This window comes from Pelecanus crispus, chromosome 1 (genome assembly GCF_030463565.1).
Source record: "Pelecanus crispus isolate bPelCri1 chromosome 1, bPelCri1.pri, whole genome shotgun sequence".
Classification (NCBI taxonomy): Eukaryota; Metazoa; Chordata; class Aves; order Pelecaniformes; family Pelecanidae; genus Pelecanus; species Pelecanus crispus.
The window spans coordinates 43,430,546-43,455,303 of NC_134643.1; the positions used below are offsets into that span (position 1 = coordinate 43,430,546).

General features: G+C 39.5%; 2 protein-coding genes across 2 annotated transcripts; one reads left to right on the forward strand and one right to left on the reverse strand.

Moving 5' to 3' along the window:
- Positions 1 to 3,375: 3,375 nt before the first annotated feature.
- On the reverse strand, positions 3,376 to 10,807 carry CCDC107 (coiled-coil domain containing 107). The gene is made up of 6 exons (XM_075727936.1): positions 10,615 to 10,807; positions 7,362 to 7,567; positions 6,048 to 6,114; positions 5,565 to 5,655; positions 4,332 to 4,441; positions 3,376 to 3,716 (listed from the first exon to the last, which is right to left on the reverse strand). Exons 1-6 carry the CDS (start codon positions 10,805 to 10,807, stop codon positions 3,442 to 3,444), a joined length of 942 nt encoding a protein of 313 aa, XP_075584051.1. The 3' UTR covers positions 3,376 to 3,441.
- Positions 10,808 to 11,010: 203 nt separating this feature from the next.
- LOC104038985 (GLIPR1-like protein 2) lies at positions 11,011 to 23,621 on the forward strand. Its single transcript, XM_075727641.1, has 6 exons — positions 11,011 to 11,181; positions 13,024 to 13,269; positions 15,715 to 15,818; positions 21,735 to 21,820; positions 23,341 to 23,367; positions 23,467 to 23,621. Exons 1-6 carry the CDS (start codon positions 11,011 to 11,013, stop codon positions 23,619 to 23,621), a joined length of 789 nt encoding a protein of 262 aa, XP_075583756.1.
- The last annotated feature ends 1,137 nt before the right edge of the window (positions 23,622 to 24,758 follow it).

A 24,758-nucleotide genomic window follows, 5' to 3' on the forward strand; every position in this document is an offset into this window, starting at 1 on the left:
GCAAATTGAAGGACAGCCGTCAGAATAAACTGCAAAACAGAAAAAGCTATTAATAATGTATTTTTTTTATATAGGTACTTCTGTAAATAAACATTATCACATTAGAAAGAATGCAGCTGTCACCAATAATGTGGGTATTGCCTTCAGCAGTCTATGAAATGTTGCTGGGTTCCCTTTTTCACCACCTCTTAATTTCAGTCTTTCCTTACTAATGCTTAACCAGATTCCTGTTCAAATTTATCCCTTTGTCTTAACTCCCTCTTTCCCTCATGCTTGATACCTTCTCATACCAGCATTACTGAGTTGCTACCTGTTGATAACATCCAACCTTTTTTTACTCTTCAATTACAGCTGCTGCCTGGCTCCCGACTGCACCATGCCCTGGGACGAAGCATTTTCAGGAAGACACAAGGGCTGTCCTGGCGCACGCCTGGCCTCCCAGAGCTCCAGAGCGACATTTTATCAGCATGCTAACTCCTGCTGTGCTGGTTTCTCCTTCCACCCAGCCAGTTTGGAACCAAAAGCCTATCATTTATTTCCCAGCAATCAGACGCCCCATTTTCACATCCCCATCCACAAAAGCTGACCCCGTTTGTAGCTATTGAGCAGGCTGTAACTCCCAAGTACCCTTTCCTTCACCAAGCAGCAGCACAGCTGCGGGGCCTACTCAGAGATGGCCACGCAGCTGCTCACCCACAGGGCAGCCCTCCAGCCGTACCCCCTTGCCCTGAGCACTTAAAGCGAAGAGCCGCTGTCCTGGCAGGGCCTCAGGCTCCTCCTGAGGCGTCGCACCCGGCCAGCTGAAGGCACGTTAACGCACTGAAATACGTTCATCACAAAGAAGAAAGCTGTAAGAGGTGAAATAAATGTTACGGGGCTCAGCTCCACGGAAAGGATGTCTTTTCGCGGGAGGGCACTGGGGCAGGCCCCAGGAGAGGGGGGGTCTCACAGACGGGGAGCGCCAGGCCGCGGAAAGGGCCCGCCCCAGTGCGTCTCCATGGTAACCGCGCCCCGCCGACCGCGCTCCCCGCCGGGCCCGGCTGCAGGGGCCCGGCCCGGCCGCTGCCGCTGCCTGAGGGTCGGGAGCGGCTCCCGCCGCGCCCCACCTGCCCGCCGCCGGCCGCCTGCGTCCCGCCGCGCCTCCCCGGCCTCCGCCCGCCTGGGGGCCTTGCCTGATACAGCAGCGCGGAGGGGCCAATCCGAGCCGGGCTTCGCACGGCAGTTTGGCAAGATGGCAGGCACCTCCGCCGAGCGGGGAAGGCGAATTCCCTGTTCCTCCCGAGGAAGCACCCTGCTCGGGGTACGGCTGCGTGCCCGAACATCTCCCCCTGCGCTCACCTGCCAGTCCGTCACCGGAGGGGACGGGGCGGCTGCCGCCCGGCCCTGGCAGACAGCCGACGGGAAAGCTGGGCGCGGCCATTGCCTCTGCCGGGCGCTGACGCGTTGCACAGGTTTGTGTCCTCAACTAACCCGTGCAGCTGACATCAGAGACTTCAAAATAGCAGCAACAGGGCTGACGGCGAGCGTGTGTAGCCCGGGGGCAGAAATACAGCGGTTATCCCAACGTAGCTCAAAGCCTTACGGACGGAGGCTTCAAGTAGCAGCAGCATCCGAAGTCTAGCGAAGGCAAAAGCCGCAGCAATGCTTCAAAGGCTGCCCGCGGCAGTGAAACCCTGCAGGTAGGAAGGTCACCAGCTACAGTGGCAGCACCCAGAAGGCAGCAGGACCTGCACCCACACCAGCTCTCACAGCAGGAGAGGCAGCGGAGCCACAAACAGCAAGCACCGTGGCAGCGCAGCACCACTGGTTCCCACTCCTTCATTCCCTCTGATGAAAGGCTTTGAAACTAGCTTCAGTTTACTTTAGTTAGACTTATTAGTTACCTCTGAGGATAGGCTCCACGCAATTACAATTTTTTTTAAACAGTTCCAGTTGTCCTGAATGACCAGTCCTAACCCAGTGATTTTTAAAAATCAAATTGTGTCCCAGTACCAGTTCTGATTCATCTGTTCTGCCTTGGGGAAAAATCTTGTCACCTCTTGAGAAACCCTGGCTTTTTGGTCAATCAGTTTTCCAAACTTAGGCAAAATCTCACTTGTTGCAAAACAAGTAACACACCGACACTCAGAATGTATTTCTGGATGCTGCTACTTCCAAGCCTGCGTGATCCATTTTTAGAACCAAAGACATACTATGTTTCTACACAAGAATGAACAATTCATTCCGTTTCGGTGAGTGACACAGTAATAGTTTTGGTCCCTTTTAACTACAGTACATTTCCTCCATAAAAACAAATCCAAGTGTTATTTTCCTGTTAGAAAAAAGATGGCAAAAGAGTTCAGGTGTTATAACTGGCCTACTTAACAGCTGTGCAATTATAAATCAGAAAATTTAACAGCATTGTACTGTCAGACCTACCTCTTATGTAATTCCTGTCATTAAAGGGTGGCTGTTTCATAGCCATGTGCATTAAGCGAACAAAAAATTAGCAGAAAATAAAGGTCTGGACAAAAATTATTCTGGCAAAGGAAAAAAAAAATGCTTTTCTAAACACTGACCTAAAAAAAGCCACTATTGAGCTGGCATCATGTGTTGGGAGAAAAAAAAAAAAAACCCCAAAGCCACACAGTTCTTCAATGATATGTAGCAATCTATTTGTTAATACTGATGTAAGAAAAAGTGTATTACCAGGCCAGGTTCTACAGTGTTAAAATATGTATGAAGCAGGGATACTAGTACTAATGGGTATCAATCATTAGGCAGCTGCTGAGTTTAACGAGTGACAGGTGGGGAAGAAATTAAGTGATCCAGTGTAATGCATCAAGGTTTAAACTGACAGACAAAACTATACATCATTCCTGAGGAGACAGCAAACTGAGACATAATTATTTTAGAATAGTGACTGTGGCTAAATTTCTCTCTCCAAATAAAGAAATTTCTCTATGAATGCATCTCCAAGACTTAACCTGTACTGCTTTTCATTCCCCGCCCCTAGAGAAAAGTTTTCCACAGAGAGCTAAATTCATCAGTGCATGCTCTTTAATGAACTCAAAGTCACAGTTCAAGTGGCACCATGCTTACTAGTTAGAAAACATTTATGAAACATCTATTCTTAATAGTCTTAATTACAAGATATTCCAATATTTTAGTGAAGCATGAGATATAATTACAGTGCATTATATACAGAGTACAGAAATATTTTTATAGGAAAAAATAAATAGAAAAAAATATATAAACTTCCCAAGTGAAATTCTGCTGCCATTGAAGTCAGTTGCAGAACAGAGAGATGAGCACAGGCAGTATTTCACCCCTCTTTTAAAGCATACAGCAGTGCACGTAACTTCATTCAAAACAGTTTAAAGTGCATACAATATTGTAAAAAAAAAAAAAACAAACCAAAAAACAACCCATAATCTTTTGAAAGTTTTACATATGCAGATTTCATTCATATCTATTACGTCTCCTCAATCCCATCTCTTCTGATTCAATGGCATCTTTGTGTATCATTTCTTGCTCTTCTACCACATCTGGCTCAAACTGATGTACTTCACATTCATCATATAATTCATGCTCTTCTATTTTGTAATCATTATCAACATCCTCAAGCAAGTCTTCATTACTGTCATCTTCTCTGTCATCTACTTCTTTCTCTTGAGAATGTTCAGCAAATGACTGAATGAGATCTTCGAGTTTCTCATTACAAATGTGGCTGACGTCTTATAATGCACAAAAAAAAAAGAAAAAAAATGAAAGTTTAAATTACTAGAAAGGCTCCAAATTCCAGGGTCAGTTTAGAAGTAGATTTGTTTGTTTGTTTGTTTTCTCTCTTTTATTAAGACTGAACTAATGCAAAAAATTCCCCAAATTTGTAGTGAACCATTCTTAACAGGATTTCTCTTGGACTACTATGCACCTCTTGGAAGTCTCCAGTTGAAATTAATACATAATTTGCTGTTCAGTATATTGTGCAAGCATTACCCACAGCCTCAGAGGTCCCTATCTGGGAATCCTCAGACTAGAGTTAGCCCAATACTAACAAACTGCTCAGGAACCCACATTCAAGAAGCCTGGTTTAACAAAGCAGAATGTGGCTGTGTGGTATATCCTAGTTCAATGTCTTTTAGCACCTATTCTTAAAGAAAAAAACCATGATATATCAAAAATTTGAAATTAGATACACCTCAAACAAGAAGAATGGTACTCCTCCAGAATAAAATTAATTCCACACATATAACCTAAGATGCAGGAGCTGAACATTATTATAGTAAGATCTGTTTATTCTTTTAAACTATAAACTACTTAGTTATCTATCCTACTGGAAATCAAAGTACCTTTCATCTTGTTTTCTGATTTATCCAATCCACTTTCTTTCATCAGCCGTCTAATTGATTGGAGCTGTGTCATTATTTCATCCTTCTGCTCACAAGCTAAAGCATTAACACTAGAAAAAAAAAAAAAAACACAGTGTCAACAGCTGAAAAGACTACCTTGGATGTGAGTGCTTGATAATAATGCACAAGATTGCAGTATTGCCTTCAGTGGATAAATACCATAGTTAAGTTAGCAACACGTTTAGGTCAAGCTTTTCTTTGAGAACTGTCCCTTGAGAAGTGGAGAGCCCATCACTTACACCTACTGAATAATCTAGTCGCTGAATTCTAACATTGGAGCCCCAATGGCCAAGGTTGAGTAATGACTACTGAAAGAAACAATTATCGAAAGTAATTCCATTTTGAGGACAACAATGCCTAATACAGAGCTTTACAGTTCAGAGGCTTTTCTCATTTATTTCAGATTTTATTTACTCTCCTCCCCATCACTATTAGAATTTTTTTTAGGCAATTTGGTCAGTGAATTTGCTGCTTAATAGTTTCAGCACATACTAATTTCAGAAGTACACTAAAGGAACAATCATGAAATTCTGCACGTTTTAAACTAGATTTCATGGAGGATGTCAGTCTACACAAAATGGACTGTATGGATACTTTTATTTCCAGTAGATGGGTAAGGCCCTAGCTTCTTAAAGAAAGAACATCTCTAAAACTGCAAGGAGGTTATATTACTTATTCCCTTGTTTTACACAATAAAGAAGTTATGGTTACCCAAAACACACACAATCACTTAACAGGTTCCTTTCAAAACACAAAAATAAGCAGCTATACCTTAATAACTAGTTTTGTCTTCTGATGATATCAAACAGATGAAACTCATTCTGCTACCACAAACCTAATTCCCAGAACGGCTTTCAAATGCTACTGAGATATTACTCTCCTTGGTTCACATTAAAGTTCAAGTTGTTAAGCTATAGGAACTTCCTCGTAAGTCTGAGCTTCTACATTTAGGTTTGGTGAACAAGACATGGGAAGCGTCTGTGAAAAGACTGCAAATGGCAGAAAAGGTATTATCTGCAAAAGGCTACAGAATCAGTAAGTAATTAAAGAAGGTTCTGAAACACTGTTCCCTTCTTATACGTAAGGATCATTTTAAGAACTCTTTGTTAACATTCTGGAGAATTTCAATTTACAGAAAACTAATACTAACTGAGATGTTTTAGAAATGCTCACCAGTTTGACAGTGGATCCAGCTGAGTCAATAAAGAATTTAACATTTTCTCTGTTTGTGCTAGATGCTGCTCCAGTTCTAAAAGCTGATGCTCTAACAAAAAACAAAAGCAGATCATTATATCCTTTTTCAATACCCTATTAATTCTACGGATTATTGTATCCTATTTAAACATCCTATTCTACTGTATTAAAATAAACAGGTCTTAAGTGAGAAAAATATCAGACATTAAAAGGCAGAGAATCATACTATATTACTACAGGTGTTTTAATGAATATTACCATCTGGAGTTTTCAAACAAACCTCTAACAAGGGTTTCAAATATATAGAATAACAAAGTGGGTCTCGTAGGTTCTTAACTGCACTTAAGTAACTTAAAAGACTGTTGTCGTTTAGATAGACTGCATCAATGAAAATATGCACCTTTGTTCCAGCAGCAAATAGGCATTTCTGGTGAACATATGCATTCTGAATGGGTATCTTACCCGTTTCCTTTGCCTTGTCTTCTGTACTTTTTTCCTTTTTGGAGAGACTTTCTTCATGTGACTTCATCTTTAATAAACACAATCATGTTAAAAGAATTCATCCCTATTTGTGTATTAAAAACAAAAATGCATTTAGAAATTTACTGAAAGTAAATAGCAACCACAAAAATGTGGTCTATTAATTAAACTTTTTTTCTGCCATGCCTTCTTCCTGTCTTAAACTAACACTTCTGATTTTAAGCAATGAACTCATGACAAACAAAAGTTATAAAAGAAAGCAGTTACTACTTCAACTCCAGTTTTCAAAAATGAACAGAAGGAACCTTCTAGGTTACTGGATCCAGTCTCCTACCATTAACTAGAAGGTAAAACTTCTCTCTTAAAGTAATAAAGATGCTGTTATAAAAATATTTACATTTCAATCCCGCAACTGTTAAGAGTTGTAAAACCAGTATTTTGGGTGTTATGATGTTTAAATCTTATTTACAACCCAATTAAAGTTATTTTTAAAAACAAACTGGTCAGCCTCTACGTTCATCGTGCTAAGCTGTTGTATTCTTCTCACATAGGATGTGATATGAAACTGACTATGGAAATGAAGACGCTGCCTCCACTCCTGTTCAGGTTTAAGGTTTTTTTCCCTGAAGGCAAGCAACAATGTTTCAGGTGCACTCTTAGCATTGCAAGTGCTGTAATATCCCTTACTATAAATAATACATATCAAGACTGGTATTTAAAAAAAAAAAAAAAAACACCAAAAAAACCCCCAGACCCAAACAACTGATCATGTATTCTCCTTTCTTAATTTACTAATGGTAGAAAAGGTATCACATTTCATGGATGAAAGTCTATGTTGCAGCTGCATGACCAAATGAGAAGTCCAAATAAAAGGTCTAGACTACTCGCTATTCTAATTGCTAATCTAAAACTACTACTCTGCAGGAGTCATCCATCTCCTTCCCATACTCAATCTCATTCTGAAGAATGAAAAGGAAGTGAAATACTGATAAGACTTAAGTTACAGCCTCAGGTAACAGCACTGTTTAGGTTCTCAGATTCTTATTTGAGGTCGGGAGGGAGGTAAAATTCTCGCTTCTTTAAGTGTCTAAAAAAAGATAAGTCAGAAGCCTTCACGAGGAAGAATCAGATATGCTATAATTTTAACTCTGGAGCTCACATTCAAAGTCAAACTGAGCAAGAAATGCCCTTTGGACAATCATATATCTGCACTCAGAATTGGGGAAAAAAAAAGAAAACCAAACCAGTTACATTTCCTTCTAATTTCAATAGTTTAACGCTTTTCTTATGGCTTACCTTAAGAAATTTGTATGCTGCAAACACTCCCACTCCAAGAGCATACAACGGCATGAGGGTAAATGCTAACTCTCTACCATTTCCTCTTGTTCTCTCTCTCTTTATCTCTTTTTCCATTGCATTTCTCATCTGTTGAATACTCTGATAAGTATTACTGTCAGAATGTCCTGGATTCAGGTGAACTTGATGAAATGTCTGAGGACTACCTTAAAAAATCAAATTGAGAGAAAGAAAACAAAGTTAGAAAGGAAATTAAGAGTCCAATTAGTTTCACAATTGCAATTAAATTGTTTTCTTCTTGTGTGATTATCCTTGTTCATCACTATTCTAAGATGGTGTGGTCAGCCCCGCATCCAAATAAAGTTACCAAAAAAACAATTAAAAAAATCACTCTTTCGTGAATTGAATGCAAAGTTAAATCTAGGAAGCTAAGACTCTCAAACTAAGTATCTAAGTTTCTTTAAGATACAAGTTTTAAGTTTCTTCCTTCACAGCAACATTGCCAAACCCACAGCAAACCACAGAAAGGTAGATGTAACAAGAAACAACTTAAATCTTGAAATTAAAGTATACTCAGGGAAACTATTGATAATGCCGACAACAGTTACAAATTAGTATTTCTCCTCTGTGACAAAGAAAGGAGTTAAGTAGAAACTGAATTGTCTAATCCCAGGAAAAAAAAAAAAAACCCTTTTGTTGAAATGCATATGCTGTGTTGCTGCTTTCATTATTTTGACAGTAAATTCAGTGTATGTAGATATTCCCACAGGCTCAGAAGTGCTGTACCTCTGCAAATCAAATATTTAGCAGGAAAAGATTACACAACATGAAAGAGATGCAACCTTGGAAGTCTAAAGTATTTTTGCATGTAATTTGCCTGCCAGAACAGAGAGCAGATGAAGGAACAGCCAGTGTCATTGCTCAACTTAGAAATTAGGTTATTTGGTAGTTAAATCTGGGGTTCATGGGACATGCACATGAGAAACAGTGCTATCAGCTAAAGAATGCAGGTGCTTGCAGAGACAGGCAGCAGGTAGGTGATTGGGGGGGGTGTGAAGTTTTACACTGATGTCTCAACTGACTGCCTAGACTTACACTTTCAAATCCCTTTGAACATTCAGTTCGTCATAATTTAATATATCAGAACTGAGTATGGCTAAAACAAGATTCACATTCTATAAAAAGTCCTAAACAAAAGACCATTATGCAAATCACTCCTTGTCAATTAATACCGAAACAGTGGCATTTCAAGAATTTACAGTAACATAACTTGACTGTGCAAGAGATGGCCGCAATCAGGTAGAGAAAAAAAATTAACGTAAGTTACAACTCCCAGTGAAAACAACTATTTGGCTACAGCTTCTTCCAAATACAAGAGAAAAGGAATCTAATTCTGCTAACCTAAGCTGGTACTTTGTGGTAACAGATCTCAAACAGTGTTTTAGAATTGTCTAAAATGAGTCATCCAGAAAAGTTTTTCAGACTTGCAGGGATGACCCTGACTGTAGAGAAGTTTACTATCAGCTCTGCAGTCAAGTCATACCAGACTTTACTGTGAGTTCTTCCACATGCCGGTGATCAATTTGCAACATGTGCATTTGGAGTAGACCTTTTATCTGCACGTTTGCTCACTGGAACTCGAAACAGAACTGGACAGTTACACAAAAAAATTAAACGCCCTAGCTGATACAAGCAGAACTCAAGCTACCTTAATCATTTAATGCAAGTTCAGGCAGACGTTCTCCTTTCAACACAAGCAAATTTAGATTTACTAATACTGCAGAATCACATTTTATCTTACACACAGTTTTCTTCCTTTCAGAATGTTTCCCACTGATTACTAGTTTTAAGTTTGCACTCACTCTTTTTTCCTTACTTTCAGTTCTATTTGTTTTTAATGTAAATGAGGAGATTTACTAAAATACCTAATAGCACAGATGAAAAAATTTCCACAGGTCATACAAATAAGAACGTGGTCAAGGGAAACACCACCTTCCTGGCACAGCGGAGAGATGTTGAATCCTAATGGAGTCCAGTGTCCTGCACCAAATTTATCCCACAGAAGAAACAGCAGAGTGAGTTACAGGCTAAACAGGAGAAAAGAACCCAGACAGGTGAGACCAGCAGATCTGCCTGAAATTCATTTTACGCAGTGCTGGGCCAATACATCAGTGGAATCAGAGGCATGTGAAGTATTGCTTTTTTTAAGGTTTGGTTTTACAAGAATTTTGATCTATAGGAAATGACAACTACCATATCAATTAAAAGTAATCAAGCAAAAGAGGCCAGGCTACAGCTTAAGAAGTAAGTTTGACATCAGCTGGGAAGAACATGGCAGCAGCTCAAGCCTCACTTTTTCTGCCTCCCAGGGAAAAGCACAGACACATAATTTGAAGAATTACAGCAACTATCTATCTCTTGGTTTACAATGCCTTGGAAGGCATCATCAATGAATCACAGAGCTACATCAAGAACGCAGGCTTTTTGCTATTTTCCAGGATGAAAGTGGACCTTTGGACCTTGAGCTAAATCCTCAGCTGACGTACACTGACATAGGTTAACATGTATTTATACTACTCAAACTTTATAATAAGCAGTAAGCTCTCTAGCCCATTCAGTGGTAACTTTTCTAAACACACGTCTTGGACTCCTTCCAATACACTACCTGACAAATCCCACACAATTCTGCATTAGTGTTTACTAACAGTAACACCTGGCTTCCTTATTGCAATTCCAACATGCGCAGTGAGTTTCTTCTTCCCTCTGACACCTCACAGCTACTCATCTGTCAGAGTAACTGTGCCCCCGCAGGCGTTTATCGGTTAAACTGCCCCAAGAGGATACGCTTCCAGTAACAAGGTGTTACCTGCGTTTAAAAGTCATTTGCTTAAGACAGCACGGACAAAACCCAGTAATGAACTAGAAATGGTAGCGTTAGGTTAATGGTTGGACTTGATGATCTTAAAGGTCTTTTCCAACCCACACGATTCTATGAAAAGCAGAACATAAAGGGGGGGGGGGGGGGGTTTAAGGCGGGGAGGTGGGAGCGCACAGGCCAGCTCGGACAAGGCCTCCCCCTTCACAGGCGCTGTAAAGCACCCAGCCCGCCCGCCAGACGAAGGCGAGCCTCAGCACGGCCCCCTCCGCTGCCGGCGGCTCCCCTCAAGCCCGCCCGAGGCAGGGACCGACGCCGAGCGGCTCCCGCAGGGAACCCCAAGCGCAGCGCGGCCTCGGGCACCGCCGCGGCTCCTACCTCTGCGGTGCTGACGGGGATCGTAATGGCCGGGGCCGGCCCTGCCGCTCCGCGCAGACCGGCCGACCCGCCCCCCTCCTCCTCCTCCTCCTCCTCCTCCTCCTCCTCCTCCGAACATCCTGGGCATGACGACGAAGACGCAGAGCACCAGCACCACCGAGACCACCGCCTGCTGCAGCGCCGACAGCACCATGGCCGCCGCCCCCCCGCCAGCGAGCCGCCGCCCCGCGCGAGGGAGAGCCGCCCGCTCCCCGCCCGGCGACACAGCGCCCCCCGGCGGCCGCCTCTCTCCACGCCGCTCCCGCCCCCGGCGGGCCGTTCCCTGGCGGAGAAGGTTCTGGAAGAGAGGCCGGGGTGGGCGGCGGCCCCTCCGGCGAGGCCCCGGCAGCGGGGGCCATGAGGCGGTGGGCGGCCCTGCTGGCTTTGTGGCTGGTGCTGGGGGCCGCGGCCGGGCAGTTGCCGGCCTTGCCGAGCATCACGGATGAGGCCTTCATGGAGGCCTGCGTGCGTGTGCACAACGGCCTCCGCGCCCAGGTCCAGCCAGCCGCCAGCAACATGCGGTACATGGTAGGGACAGGCCTGTGGGGGCACGGGGGGCTCCAGAGCCCCGCGGAGGGGGGACTGGGGTGGGACAGCCGGCCAGGGGTCCCCTGGTGATCCCCGGGCAGGGCGGCCGGGGTGGTGGTGTCTCACGAAGGGAGTTCCTTACCCGGTGTGCAAAAATCCAATCCACGCACTGAGTCGAGATAGCGATTTTATTTCATTGCTGCGCAGAGATGAGTGCTGGGTGGAAACTAGCACACCAAACGAGACTTTATGCGCCTTATTTGTACACAAAACTTACAGAGGTAGTAATGATTCTTTTTACGATGATTTGTTAGTAATTACCATCCTGTCTGCTATTGGTCAACTGTATTCTATTTAGCCTCTTTTGCTATGTAAATGAGCACGCATGCTCCTTATGGGTGTTGGGGGACGAATCCTTTTGGTCCTAAATTGAGTCGGTGGTCGCGATCTCCCCCTGCCGGAATTACCTTTCCTCCAGTTACTGTTTTTCAGCAATCGTCCAGTTTTTCCGGCACCTGCTGGGGTAGGATGTTCCCTTTTATCAGTTTCTCAGTACTTCTTCAAGGTCTAGTTGCTCCGGGATGTCTTTGGTTAAAGGATACGGAACGTTTGTTGTTCGGATTAGGGATGGTTAAGTGTTCTTTACTTGCCAGCTTACAAAAACATCTTGGCCTGATAGGATGTTAGCTAAGTTTCGGAGTTAGCTTTCAATAATGGTATCACTGCTTTGTGTTCAAATATCACGTTTATTTGATAGGAAATGTTATAGTGAGTCCATTGTAGACAGGTGAGTCTAGAAATGACAGGCATGCAGTACAAGGATGCAGTGACACAGGGCAGCTGAAGATGTTCACGTTTCACCCCAAGGAATTTCTCCTTAGGAAGAAGCAATAGTCCATCAGCAGGACTGATCCAGAAGTTAAGTTGCACTTGTACAATATCATATTAAAACCATTTTTGCTAATACCTTTGACAGTGATTCTTTAAGTGATCTAAATCACCCATTCGCGACAGCAGCCAGTGGAGTTATTGTAAGATCCACGTAGAGACTAAGAGTGAACTGAAATGTACAAACACCAATAAACGTAGGCAATAAAACACAGGATCTTTTATGTAAGACATAAAACTAGGTGTTTTAATGGTAGGAGAAACTTGCTGAATAACAATCATGACTGGAAGACAAATACCAACGATTGTTCACGTTCAGGAACCAGAAGTTGTGTTAACAGTGACAGACTGCAAAGAGGTAGCAGAATGAGTTACTGGCCAAACATTGGCCTGTTTACCTCATGAAGCTGTCTTTGTAAAATGCTCCAATGTGTATTTAAAGCTTTACTGTAGGAGGAATAAGTATTTGTTTCTGGGGGCTCTCTTAAAAATACTTAAAATATTTGTACATCTGAATTACAGTAGCTGTGCATTTTTACTTTGAATTAATTTCTGTGTACCAAATAGAAATCCTTAATGACCTGTTCAACAACAACAAAAAAACCCCAAAAAAGTTTCATGTTTAATTAATGTGACAGTAATTTTTTATCTGAAGATAAAAGTGCGTTTCAAACATCTTTTCAGTTGCTAGCAAATGCTGTTACAAAGTTAATTTTCAACAACGAAGGGGGAAAAAACTCATCTAGTGAAATTAAGTCATATTTCTGTGCTGCAACGGGAAAAGTCAATGAAAATAAACCACGGGTACTTGCCTAAATAAGGGAAAGTATTTCTTTATGAAGCTCCAGCTATGATTTCTATCTGTACTTTACTGTCTGACTGGTTTTATCTGATTGTTTAAGATCTCTCTGCAACTTAACATTGCACAACCGTTTCACCTTTCTTGTTTTGCAGACTTGGGATGCAGCTTTGGCAAGGACTGCGAGGGCATGGGCACATAAATGCATTTTTGAACATAACGTATACTTAAGTAGGAAACATCAGTGCCATCCTAATTTCACATCTATTGGAGAGAATATTTGGGTTGGAAGTCATCAAGCATTCTATGTTGCTGATGCCATTAAATCGTGGTATGATGAGGTTGCATTCTATACTTTTGCAGTGCAGAAATGTACTAAGGTTTGTGGTCATTACATTCAGGTAAGAGTTACCTTCAGTAAAATGTCCTGTATAGTGCCTACCAGAAGAATCAGTAGGGTCTGTAAATAATACAGAGTTGTATATATGGTTTGTAGTGACTGACAGCTTACTGTCTTCTGTAATCTCAAGCAATGGCTGTACTGCCAGTTACCCCTGCACTGGTTCACCTCTTTGTTTTGTATAGTCTTGTATAATAGTAATAATCCGTTCTTCTTGTCCACACTATTGACTCACTGAAAACCTCACTCCATTGTTTCATTCTACATTAACTTTATGAAGTAATAATTTCAAGTTTTCTAGCTGCAGGGCCACACAGTTCTGAATTCTGTAAGTTTGGAGATGCTGTTCAAAATAATCACAGTATTATTATCACATTGCAGAATGTCTGTGGGAACTTCTTAGTAGAAATTTTAACAGGAGGAGAAAATCCAGCCAAAGTAAATTGTATTCTTTACAAATCTTGTAAAAAAGGAAGGGGGAAAAAAAAGAGCATCAGCAACAAAAGAGGCAATTTATGACATATTTCTGAGTGGTAATTCTGACAAAGTTAATTCTGCTGAGAAAGTAAAGTGTTTCTTTGAACACTTATTATTTTAAATGGATTTACTCTTCCCCATGCTTAAAAAATAAGCCTTGCAGTAGAATTAGTTTCATCTATGACCAAACACATAATATTTCACTGATCTAAAACAGAAGATAATTTTAATGTCAAGTCAGATCTTAGCTAGTAAAAGTGACTGTTTAATTTCTTATCTCAGTAGTCACAGATGCTTAGACTGTACTTTGTGCAAATTACAGATGAAAATACTGTGCAGTATACTTAAAGTGAGACTGTTACCAGACACAATGGTAGCTGTGCAGTTCTTTTTGAGTGGACTCTCTTTGTCTTTGGATTGTGAAATGAAAATTCTTCAAGTTACCGGAATCATTTACAAAGCATTTTCTGTTTTGAGACTTTTTACACCTCTTTTTATGTCTTTTCTCATGTATTTCTCCTCAAGTGTTAATTATTGTTTCCTGCCTCTTGTTCTGCCTGTAACAAACTCAAAAGCAAGACTGGAGGATTTAAGTTTTGCTGTTTATTGGGCAATAAATCTTTAGAAGATTAGAACTAGACAATGTCTTGGGAAAGTATTTTTCATTTTTGCTCTGGCATAATAAATTATAAAAAGTTACATAACAAGGTAGTTCCCAGCATCTTAATATTTGCTGTTCAACCTTGTCTACGTAGAATTCTGGAGGTTTTTGCACATTTTTCTTGGAGTGATGTTCACTTCTAAGCTTTCCTTCTGCTGATTAAGATTGCTTGCTTCTTTCTTGTTACACATAGTTAAGTTTTATCAACGTGTTCACCCATTTCAGGCAGGATTACAAAGGGAATTAATCACTGGAAAAAACAAGCAGAGTACATGGGCTAAACACCAGTGAACATGTAGAAGTACATATTTCTTCAGAGTTGATGAGCAAAGACCCTGTGTGATCCAGGAGCCATCATGGTCTTGAAGGCTCAGACACAAAACTGAAAAGGGGTAAAATTTACAAATCGTCAATGGATAGGCTGTCTAGACCTGTAGAAATCTCCAAAAACCACATGAAACTGTTCCATAAAGGCCTCTGAAATGCTTAGACCTTATATGAGGATTTGGGTGACACCACATTAAACATTAAGGGCCTTATGTCTTCTGAACATAACCACTTCTTGCAGTTAGTTGAAGAGGTAGAACTTATGGGGATGTCAAATAAGTTTGTCAGTCTGAGGCCTGTACCGTTCATACTGAGGAGATACTGAAAGTAATCCACTACGTCTTGAGTTTTCCAGATGTGGAATGTATGATCATCCAGATGTTCTAGGTATATAGTTAAACGTTTTTACCTGAATTCAGTACAGTTTGATTATTCATATGCAGAACATATAGGAAGAATCTCCAAGAAAAAGCAGAGGATGCTCAAACTGTGATAGTAAACCATCTTCTCTTAAGTATGGTGGATAACACTGGTTAGTCTGAAAATGTGCAGTGCTTTCAGACATAAGTTTACAGTAGTAATCAGCCAGACCACTTCTAGCACACAGGAGAAGCCCTTCTTGCCTCTGAGTTCTGAATGTTGACATTAATTAAAGGAGCTGTTGGGTAGTTGCCACTGATTTCCCTTTTGTTCCTTGGAATTTACTCCTGGATCAGAAAGTCAGTGACTGTTACTGAAATTGTTCTGTAGAAGATTCTGGAAACTTGCAGCATAGGTCACTTCATCTTGAGGAGTTAATATTTAAAAGTTCATCTTCAAAAGCTCACTCACTAGCAATTTTTTAAAATGAATAAACAGGTAAGATGTTACAAAATGAAAATAATATGTAGGATACCTGAAAATAACGGAAGCTTTCTAGATACTAGACTAGGTAACCGTTGAGTGTAGTTTTTAATATTTTTTAAAACTGGGTTTCTTTAGGTTGTTTGGGACTATTCATATAAAATTGGCTGTGCTGTTACTCTTTGTAAGGAAGTTGCAGGAATACGAAATGCAGCGAATTTTGTTTGCAACTATTCACCAAGGTAAGTTGCTGGTTTAAATGTTAAAAAAAATGAAAGCAATTGTAATGACATTTAGCTGAAAGTAAATTGGGTTCTTTATTTATTGGTAGTCTGTAAATGCAATCAGAGAAAACAGTGGTTGACTAATTCAGTTACCAAGAGAGCCATGAGCATTAGAACATGTACTTGTTCAGTTCTTTAATCTGTTAACTTTACTGATAAATGTCATTCTGTGCCAATCATAAGCAAACAAATCCCAAACTTAGCTCATGCTCCACTTCATTGATTTCTTTTTCATATGAAACAGAAGAAATGAGAAAGTTGCTGCAGGCAACTGCTGTCAGAGCTGGAATTACCTCTTGCAGTTTTGTACATTTTTTTAATGCGCATTAGCTTTTTACACTGTATTTCTTTTTTTAAAAAAAAAAAATCTTTAGAAATAGAAATAATAGCACAGTTTTTAGATCAGGTGCTTTTCCTTTTTGTGTAACTGAGTAAAGGTAAAACTACATATAATTTCTTGCCCATTTAATAGCTGTGATTATACCAAATGTTCATTAAGTATTAGAAAAAAGTAAATGATGAATGTAAGAAAAAGCTAACTGCAACATGTGATTTTACATTTAAATTGATATTCTGAAAAAACATAGGCCCCAGCCCCTGCTCTTCCTAAAGCAGGAGGAGTTTGAAAACAGAGGCAGATAGTTTTAATATATTTTGTCTCATAGTAATGCACAGTCTATAATCAAGCACGTGCATATGCAACCTGTTTGTCATTTTTAAAACATACATAGCTTGTGAGCTTGCATGACAATTGTTTTTAATTTTTCTTCTAGCAAACCTGGGACACTGTTGGGGAGTTCGATTAGCCTGAACTAAAAATTTCATTGAGCTCTGTCCATCTTCCTCCGTGTAGCCCAAAACTGGACCTGTACTTGAATTGTTATTTTGAAACTTGCTAGGCTATGGAACTTTGTTGTTTTCTTTTTAAAATGTGAAGTAAAATATTTCCAGTTGCCAATTCAGAATAATGACTAATTGACATAACAGGGGTCTGTAAATCATTATCACTTGACTCTTTTTTAATCTGTAACAACGTACCATGTTGGGGTTTGCTGTGCTGTTCTGCATATCCTGGAGAACTGGTAGCTAAGCTGAATAGCTGTCCAAGATGAGGTCTAACATGCCATTGTTATTCTTTCCACTGCTTGATACAACGAACACTCATCTTTACGTCACCACAGAGACAAGCGGAGTTAGAGCAGACAGACCATCTTCTAACAGCCTTTTCCTTTCTAAACTGTCTGAAAAAAGAGGTAAACCTTAGCATTCTAGTCTACCCTTGATTGGTTTAGTGTGGACTTGGTAGTGTAGGTTAATGGTTGGACTGGATGATCTTAAAGGTCTTTTCCAACCTAAACGATTCTATGATTCTATGATTGCCACCAGACCTCACCACACACCAGATACTGGAACAGCCTTTTCCAACTTGACCATCATGACTCCTTCTTGAGGTTTGGACTCTTAGTGCTCAGTTACCCTGCTAGATAGCAGTTTCTTTTCAGAGTTGGGGATGCACCAATTTAAGGACCACCTTGCCAAAATTACTTTATTCAGTGTAGCAGTTTTACAGTGTAGTCCTTCTGTAGACCTTTTCTGAAGGTATTCTGCTGGGACCATCCATGTCTGAGATGCCCAGAGTTTCCTTCCCCCTGTTTAAAGAGAAGCATACACTACTTTGGAACGTGCCCTGTTCTGTCATCATTCTCATACCCAAAGACAGCTGCCACATCGTTGCTACCAGGCTCTGTTTATCATGCTGTTCTTCTCATCTCTTCTACCTACCTTCCTCTTGGTAGGTGAATCTTCATCTATTATGTCCAAGAAACCTTTGGCTCTAAGAAGAACCTTAGGATGGTCTTTAGTATTCTATTTGAAAGGGTAGCAGAATCTTAGAAATGCGCTCTCTAGTAGGATGTCACATAGCTTACTGGACATTCTTCTCAACCATCCTAGAGAGCTTTCCCAACTAGTCATTTTCTTTTACCTAGTTTTTTTCATTTACCTAGTTTCTTTTTCTATTTTAGCATTTCAGTTTCTGTACCATGGGCAGAAAGTCCAAACTAGAAAAATTGAACACTCTCTCACTTCATCTCGGTGTCATTTCTGATAATCATGGCTAAAGGCAAGAAATATAAACAATCTGCTGAAACCTGAAGGAAACACTAGCTAGATACTGTGGTGATTATCAGTTTACAAGATACTGTATCAGCTGCAACTACCAAATTACTAAGAGTTGTATGCATTATGTGCGTACAGGGTGCTGTGACATTTACACGATGACAGAAAAATCCTGATATCTGACAGTTTCTGGAGCCTTCACAGCACTGCTGCGTGAAGGCAGGCTATCAGTCTGAACTGGATTCAGTGGATCCAGTGAAACACTGGTGTCTGAGGTTGGATGCTAGCATTGTTTTTTAGGTACCCTGTACAGTTTGCACTCACCAGCCCTGGGGAGACATACCAGAGGATCTCCATTTGAGAGTTCCAGCTTGTTCCAAAACAAATCAATATTCACATGTTTATGATGCTCAAGTCATTTTGAAATCACATAGTTTCCACTCTACACTATGAAGGAAGTCACTGTTGAGACACTTTAAAATGCCTTGTTAGACACTAGCATGTGGCAGCTCTGTTTCCCATTCCAAACCCTTTTCGAATTATTTTCTTCTCCTGTTTAAAGTCTGTTCATTTCATTTGTCTTTCATAGGAGGAGATGGTGATTAATCATACATTGACTTCTAGGGAAACTAGTTTAATGCATGCAAATCATATATCCCAACTGAAAGTCTTCCATCTTCATGCTCAATTTTCTCTCACATATTTGGAAATGGTATATCAAAATTACCAGGATGATTGTATTAGAAAGTGGTTAGGAATACCAAATACCATCACAGATAGATGGACTGTAGGTGTCATTGAAAAGATTTATTCAGTTCAGTTCAGACTGTTGCTCTTATTTGTGCTTCTATTTTACTATTCTTGAGGAGTCTTTATCTTAAGTCTACTTGTAACCTCTCCTGGTTTTGGAGTTGTAAGTTTCCACTTATTTTAGAGCAAAGGACTTTATAATTGCTTTCTGTTGTGAGTTGAAGGTGATACATTCCAATCTTACAGAATTAGAACAGCTGTATTTACAGTTTCAGATTAGGATTTGTAGTGGTTGAGGTTATCCCAACACTGTTAAAAATAATGAGGTGCCTTTAAACAGCAAGATACCTTCTTTCATATCTGTCTTATTTTGTGAGTTTTAAGTGCTGTCGATCCAAATGCTGTCACTTTACCTTTTCACATCAAAAGAGGATTCGTTGAGGTCCTGGATATTGTCAGGGACAGGATATCCCTATTTTCGTGTTCAGCAGATCATGGCATCCTCAGAACAAGGGATGTGCCATGGCTTTCAACAGATGTGTAAAAACTACCTCCTTGTCCCAACTTCACTCGATGCCTCTCAGTTCTTCTGTTGTAAGAAAAAATGATAATCCATGATACTTCTATGCTTTGGGAATATGAATAACATCTCATTACCTTTTAGTTATTGTACCTCTCCATGATTATGACCTTCCAGGTCTCCACTACCTCATTAGAAAGATAAGTGACATCCTGTGCCTGATAGGTGGCTGTATCTGCCATTTTTAGGACTCGGTTTCTCCTGAAGCAGCTGTGGGAGTTTACAGTGTTAGAGAACCTCAGTGGTTTGTCAGTAAAGTGGTAAATGAAAATCACTGTAAGTAAATATGAAGTGATACACATGGGAAAAAGGTGGTCACCTATAAAACCATGGAAGATGTCAGCTCAATACTCACTAGCTGTCAGAAGCAAATGAAACAGTAGTAATGAGAGCAAAACATAAAAGACAATAATGTCACCTTTCATAAAGATAGCTTGTAGTTTCTGTGGCCTAAACCAGCAAGACAAGTGAAATTGAAGCCCCTATGATAGTCTCCCCTGTATTTTATTTCATTTAAGTAATGTAGTCTTCAGAAACCACCTGAAGTTCCTTGAGAGAGTGGCTTTTTTTCTCTCTCCAGAAGTTAATTTGTGCCTTTTTTTCCCATTCCTTACACCTTCTCAATGAGGCAGCACTCTACAACCTAGCTGTTAACCAATCTGTAGATATACGGATAGATAGATAGATTTACTCATTTGTAATGACAAGATAGGGCCTGTCAGAGAAAAAGACAAGGCCTTTCATCTCTCTGGATCTGTGGCTGAGTTCTGTGAGTCTTCTCGAAGAGGATTTCACAGTGGATTATGAACTGTGTGAAGTAATAATGTAATTATCAGTTACAGTGGAAGCCTTTGATACCAAGAAAGACTTGCTGGATTGCAGCTCATGCAACATCTGTGGCTGCTTTGTATTGCATTCCTGCAGTTGAAATGTGCGCAGTCACCAACTGGGTCTGCTTTCACACCCTTTTATAAGGCATTATGCTCTCGCCAGAGCTTCTAGAAGCAATGCTTTGTCCTTCAGCCTTTCTTATTCTGGATTCTGAGACCCTTTTTAAGATAACCTTATGGGCTACTGTTTGGAATCACCCATGCTGTGAATGTATGTATGGACAATCACCCAAAAGATATGTTACTTAACCTGTAACTTTATATTTTTGAGAGAGAGATATATATATATGTATATTCACAACTCTCTTTCCTGCTCTTCTCTGACAAGTTCAAAGCTTATGTTCGATTTGTGGGATCAGAAGATTCCCCTTCCTATTTTATTACTGCCTGGACTGGTTGTCAGGGCATGTTGTTGCAATATGCCACTGTAGATGCTGCTGGGATAAGACTCAGGCCAACTGTGTGTAAATGTATATAAAAGACATTTCAAAGAAGAGTAGTCGCAAGTTGCATGTAATCTTTTGGGGTGTTCTCCCTCCATCTTCTACAACAAAATTATACCAACTCTTAGATCTCTATGCCTGGTGCATAGCTTTTGTTTATAAATATAGAAGATGATACAGGGTGTAAATAGAGACTTGGAATCCTGAAAAAATTATCACCCGTCTTGGTGCAAATTATCTCCTTTGAGGAAAAATCTCCATAGTACCCGCTACTGAGGTGAGTAGAGTGACAAAGAAAACTAATTATAATAGCCCACAGCCCTTTGAGGGGACTAAATCTGTTCCTGTGTTCCCAGGATTAGGCTAGAAAACATAGCATTGTGTCATCTTTTTGAATGGATGCAGCATAAACTGGATAATGTGCTTCCCATTACCCAGTGGTATAGTATAGGCAGTCAGGATGATAGTATCTGCATTGTCATTTTCAGCAGTTGTATGTATAAGGAGCCTTTCTGAGAATATGCAGTGGTAAGTACTGCAGGCTGATCTTCATACTTAAACCCTCCTGCTCCACTTGGATGAGGTGCTAAAGCATGTAAGGATCCCAGTGTCGTTGCTAAGACTGCATACTTACTCTTAGACATTTGCGTTTTGTGGAATGAAGGTCTTGTTTCTCAAGGTTATAATTCACCAGTAAGTAGCTCACAAGATTTCTTTTTTTTGCTAAATAGTTTGTTTTAAGCTATTTGGGAGTGTGTCAGCTTCAGAATTTTCCATTCTAAAATCCTCATTTTTCCTCAATTAAAACCAAGCTTCATCCAGAACATTCTGGTTTAGTAGTCCATATACCAATGTAAAATTTGAATAAAAAGCCTGAGTATTTTCCCATAAGAAAAATAATAGCTTTTTAAGCTCTTTTGTTTCACAGGACAGAACAATGAAAATGAAATGAAAGATTTCAAAATTATTCTGAGATTTTTAATGAGTTGTCAGCAATTCATTGTATTTTCAGTCTATTTACATCAACAAATTATTTAAGAAATTTAACAAATCATTTAAAACTATGTATGAAACTTTGCTTTTTCCTTTGTAGTGGTAATTTTCCAAGACGACCATATATAGAAGGAAGATCGTGCAGTAATTGTGGAAAAGGGGATGCCTGTGAAAATAAACTGTGTAGTAAGTAAAAGCAAATGTAAAATGTAATATGTAAAAGGAAAAAATACAACCACCTGTTTGATAAAGAATGTTGCAAACTGTGTTTTGCTCCTTGATGGTGCTTTCTGAGGTCCAATTCACAAGTAATTTAAAACTATTCTTAAGGTCATTTACATTCAGGAAACAGATAGTTCATATTTTACTAAATCTGGGCGTCAGTGATCATTATGAAGTCTCCATTTGATTATAGACAGGTATAATTCATGATTGTAGTTAAATGTGTTACTGTTTCTATTGCCCTCTGATACTCTGCTGACTTCATTAATCACACCAAAAAAATCAGCATCTAGCTACGTACTTTTCAGAGTAGCACTTGGCAACAGCTCTTGAGTAGTTTCATAGGCCTTCAGAGACTGCAAAGTTACTAATCAGTTGTATTTAAACTAAAATAGTAAAATTGCAGCTACTGAGCCTGTTGTGACTGTTTTGTGCAGCCACAAAATTATGTTCGAGCATCACTATAGCTGATGCTTATACGCTCTGTAAGCTGTCATGGTAACTGTGGGAAAGTCATTCTGGGTCTGTCATTCTTGTTAGAGTTGTAGAAGAAATTATTCTGGGAGGCACATTGTCTTTCTCACCTGGTTATGTCTGTGGGAAAAGGGACTGCATACTGATTTAATTCGCTAGGTATAAAGTAGTTTCCCCATGGTGAATAGGATTCGTTCCTTAAAGAGGGTAATTCTTTTAACTCTGTTCTTGTCAAGAAAATGAATTAGTGTCATGAATTGCTAAGTATGCATCATGTTTTGATGGAGTGAAACATCAAGAGACAGTAGGTGGTCTCTCAAGAAAACTTTAGACCTCACAACTTCCACCTACTGGGAAGTCACAAGCTAGAAGTTTCCTATGGCTAAGGTTAGGACATGTGTTTTTAAGTTTCGAGTGGGGAGTAAGGCCTGTGGTTGCTGTTTAACAGTTACTATCTTTACCCAATATATGTGTTAGTATAGCTTGAAAAACATTCAGCAGTCCTGTAGGTCTTAATTTTTTGGTAGCAGACACTTCTGAAAAACAGATACAAGGAATACCAGGTTATACTTGATCCCAGGATTAGGCCCCACTTAGGAAACAGTCTGTCTCCTGTTCTCATCCATAAAATTGTATTTGATAGGATTTACTAGTTCATGTGTATATTCTGAGTATTAAACAGTACTTAGTGTTTCGAGAAAGACAAAGGAGAGAGGGTTCAAACTGAAAATAAAGCGGCTGCATAATATGTCCCTCTCCCCCGTCCATGTCATTGTTATAAAAAAGAATAGCTTTATGCAGACATTAATATTATGAAGTATTGTTTTTAGTTTTTATCAAAACATTTTAGCTTTTGTTTTAGTTGTAAGGTTTATCAATGGGAATTCACAGAGTTTTTCAGATTCTATTGACTGTAAATCTGATGAGTTTGTTTTAGCTGGCTAGTAAAGATTTAAGGAGAGAAATCATGTCTGGCTGGTAAAACTGTTTATTTTTTTCCCTTTTTCCAGGAAATCCAGAACGTGATAAAATTATCTGTACGTATTACAGTTTTACACTGCTACTTACATTCCTCAGTTACTTTAAATATAGGTACTCCCAATAAATCTTACATATATATATATGCTTATTTATAGATTATTCAAGATGGCATCCCCCTTGGGAGTTCAGAATTTTATGTGATGAGGCTTGTATCACTCTTGTAGTTTTGAGAGCATCGCTGATGATTCTTGGTTTTGTAGCTGTTTATTTTATCAAAAAACACTTCACAAACATGTGTATGTCCACCTAACTAGATTGGAAATGCATACTATTTTCTGAAGATATGCACTAATGAATTAAGCAAAAAGTCATACTGACATGACTTTAAAGACAACTTTATTTGACAATAATTTTGTTGCTATTATTTGATGCTCCTTAGAGAGAGCTAACATGCCAAAAAAAGTGAAATTATATGTGGGTAAAACCCATATTGGGAAAATACTAAGCTAAAGATGGTATCTGGTTAAGGTTTGGAGCCTTATTTTTAAAATATCACATTTCCCAAAACTGTGACATACTCTATTCCTGGAACTCAAGGAGAAAAGTGTGTGTCAATTAAATAACTGTTGCAATTCATACTAAGCCAATATTTGAAATGACAATTGCTTAATTTAGATGCTGAGAGAAAGCTAGCATCATATTATGTGCTCAGTCTTGTTTCCTAGAGTGACAGAATGTTCTGGATAAAACTTACAAAGTAAGAAGATTTCATAGAAAGATGGTTCTTTAGAAGTCTTGATGTTTGTGAAGTTAGTACAACTCGCTATTTATAAGATAATGCATTTATTGTTCCTCATTCAAACTGTGAAGCTTTAGATTTATTATTATTTTGTTCCTATCTCTCTCTAAACCTTGTGCTTAATTTTAATTCTTTTATTCCATGTTTTAACATGTACCATTGCTTACTCATAGCATATTTCCTGTTTTGTGAGTGTTCTAAAGTTGTAATAATAAATTTTCTTTATTTTACCTTGAAACTTGCTCAAGTCCATTTGATCAACACAGAGGTTACTCTTCTATATCCAAGATGTGAAGTCTTTCATTAATATGCTTTAATTTCACTTTCTCCAAAAGACAGATCAAATTTATACAAGAATCTGAAGCTTTTTTTCTTACCCGGATAGCAAACTACATTTTCTCCTGATTGTATCTTAGTCTTGTCTAGTGAATGCCAGTATGACTGTATGAAACTTCACTATTCTTAGGTAATGCTTCACCATTATTGTAAGATGAACAAATAAAAAACCCCACAAAGTCAAATTCGGCTGTTTCCTTAATGTTCAGAACTGAAATTGAGCTTAAACGAAGCTTCTATGAGTTCAACTGTAGGAACTAATTTGTCCTTTTCCCCAATTTGGTGTCTTTGGGAGGAAATCTATGAATGGCT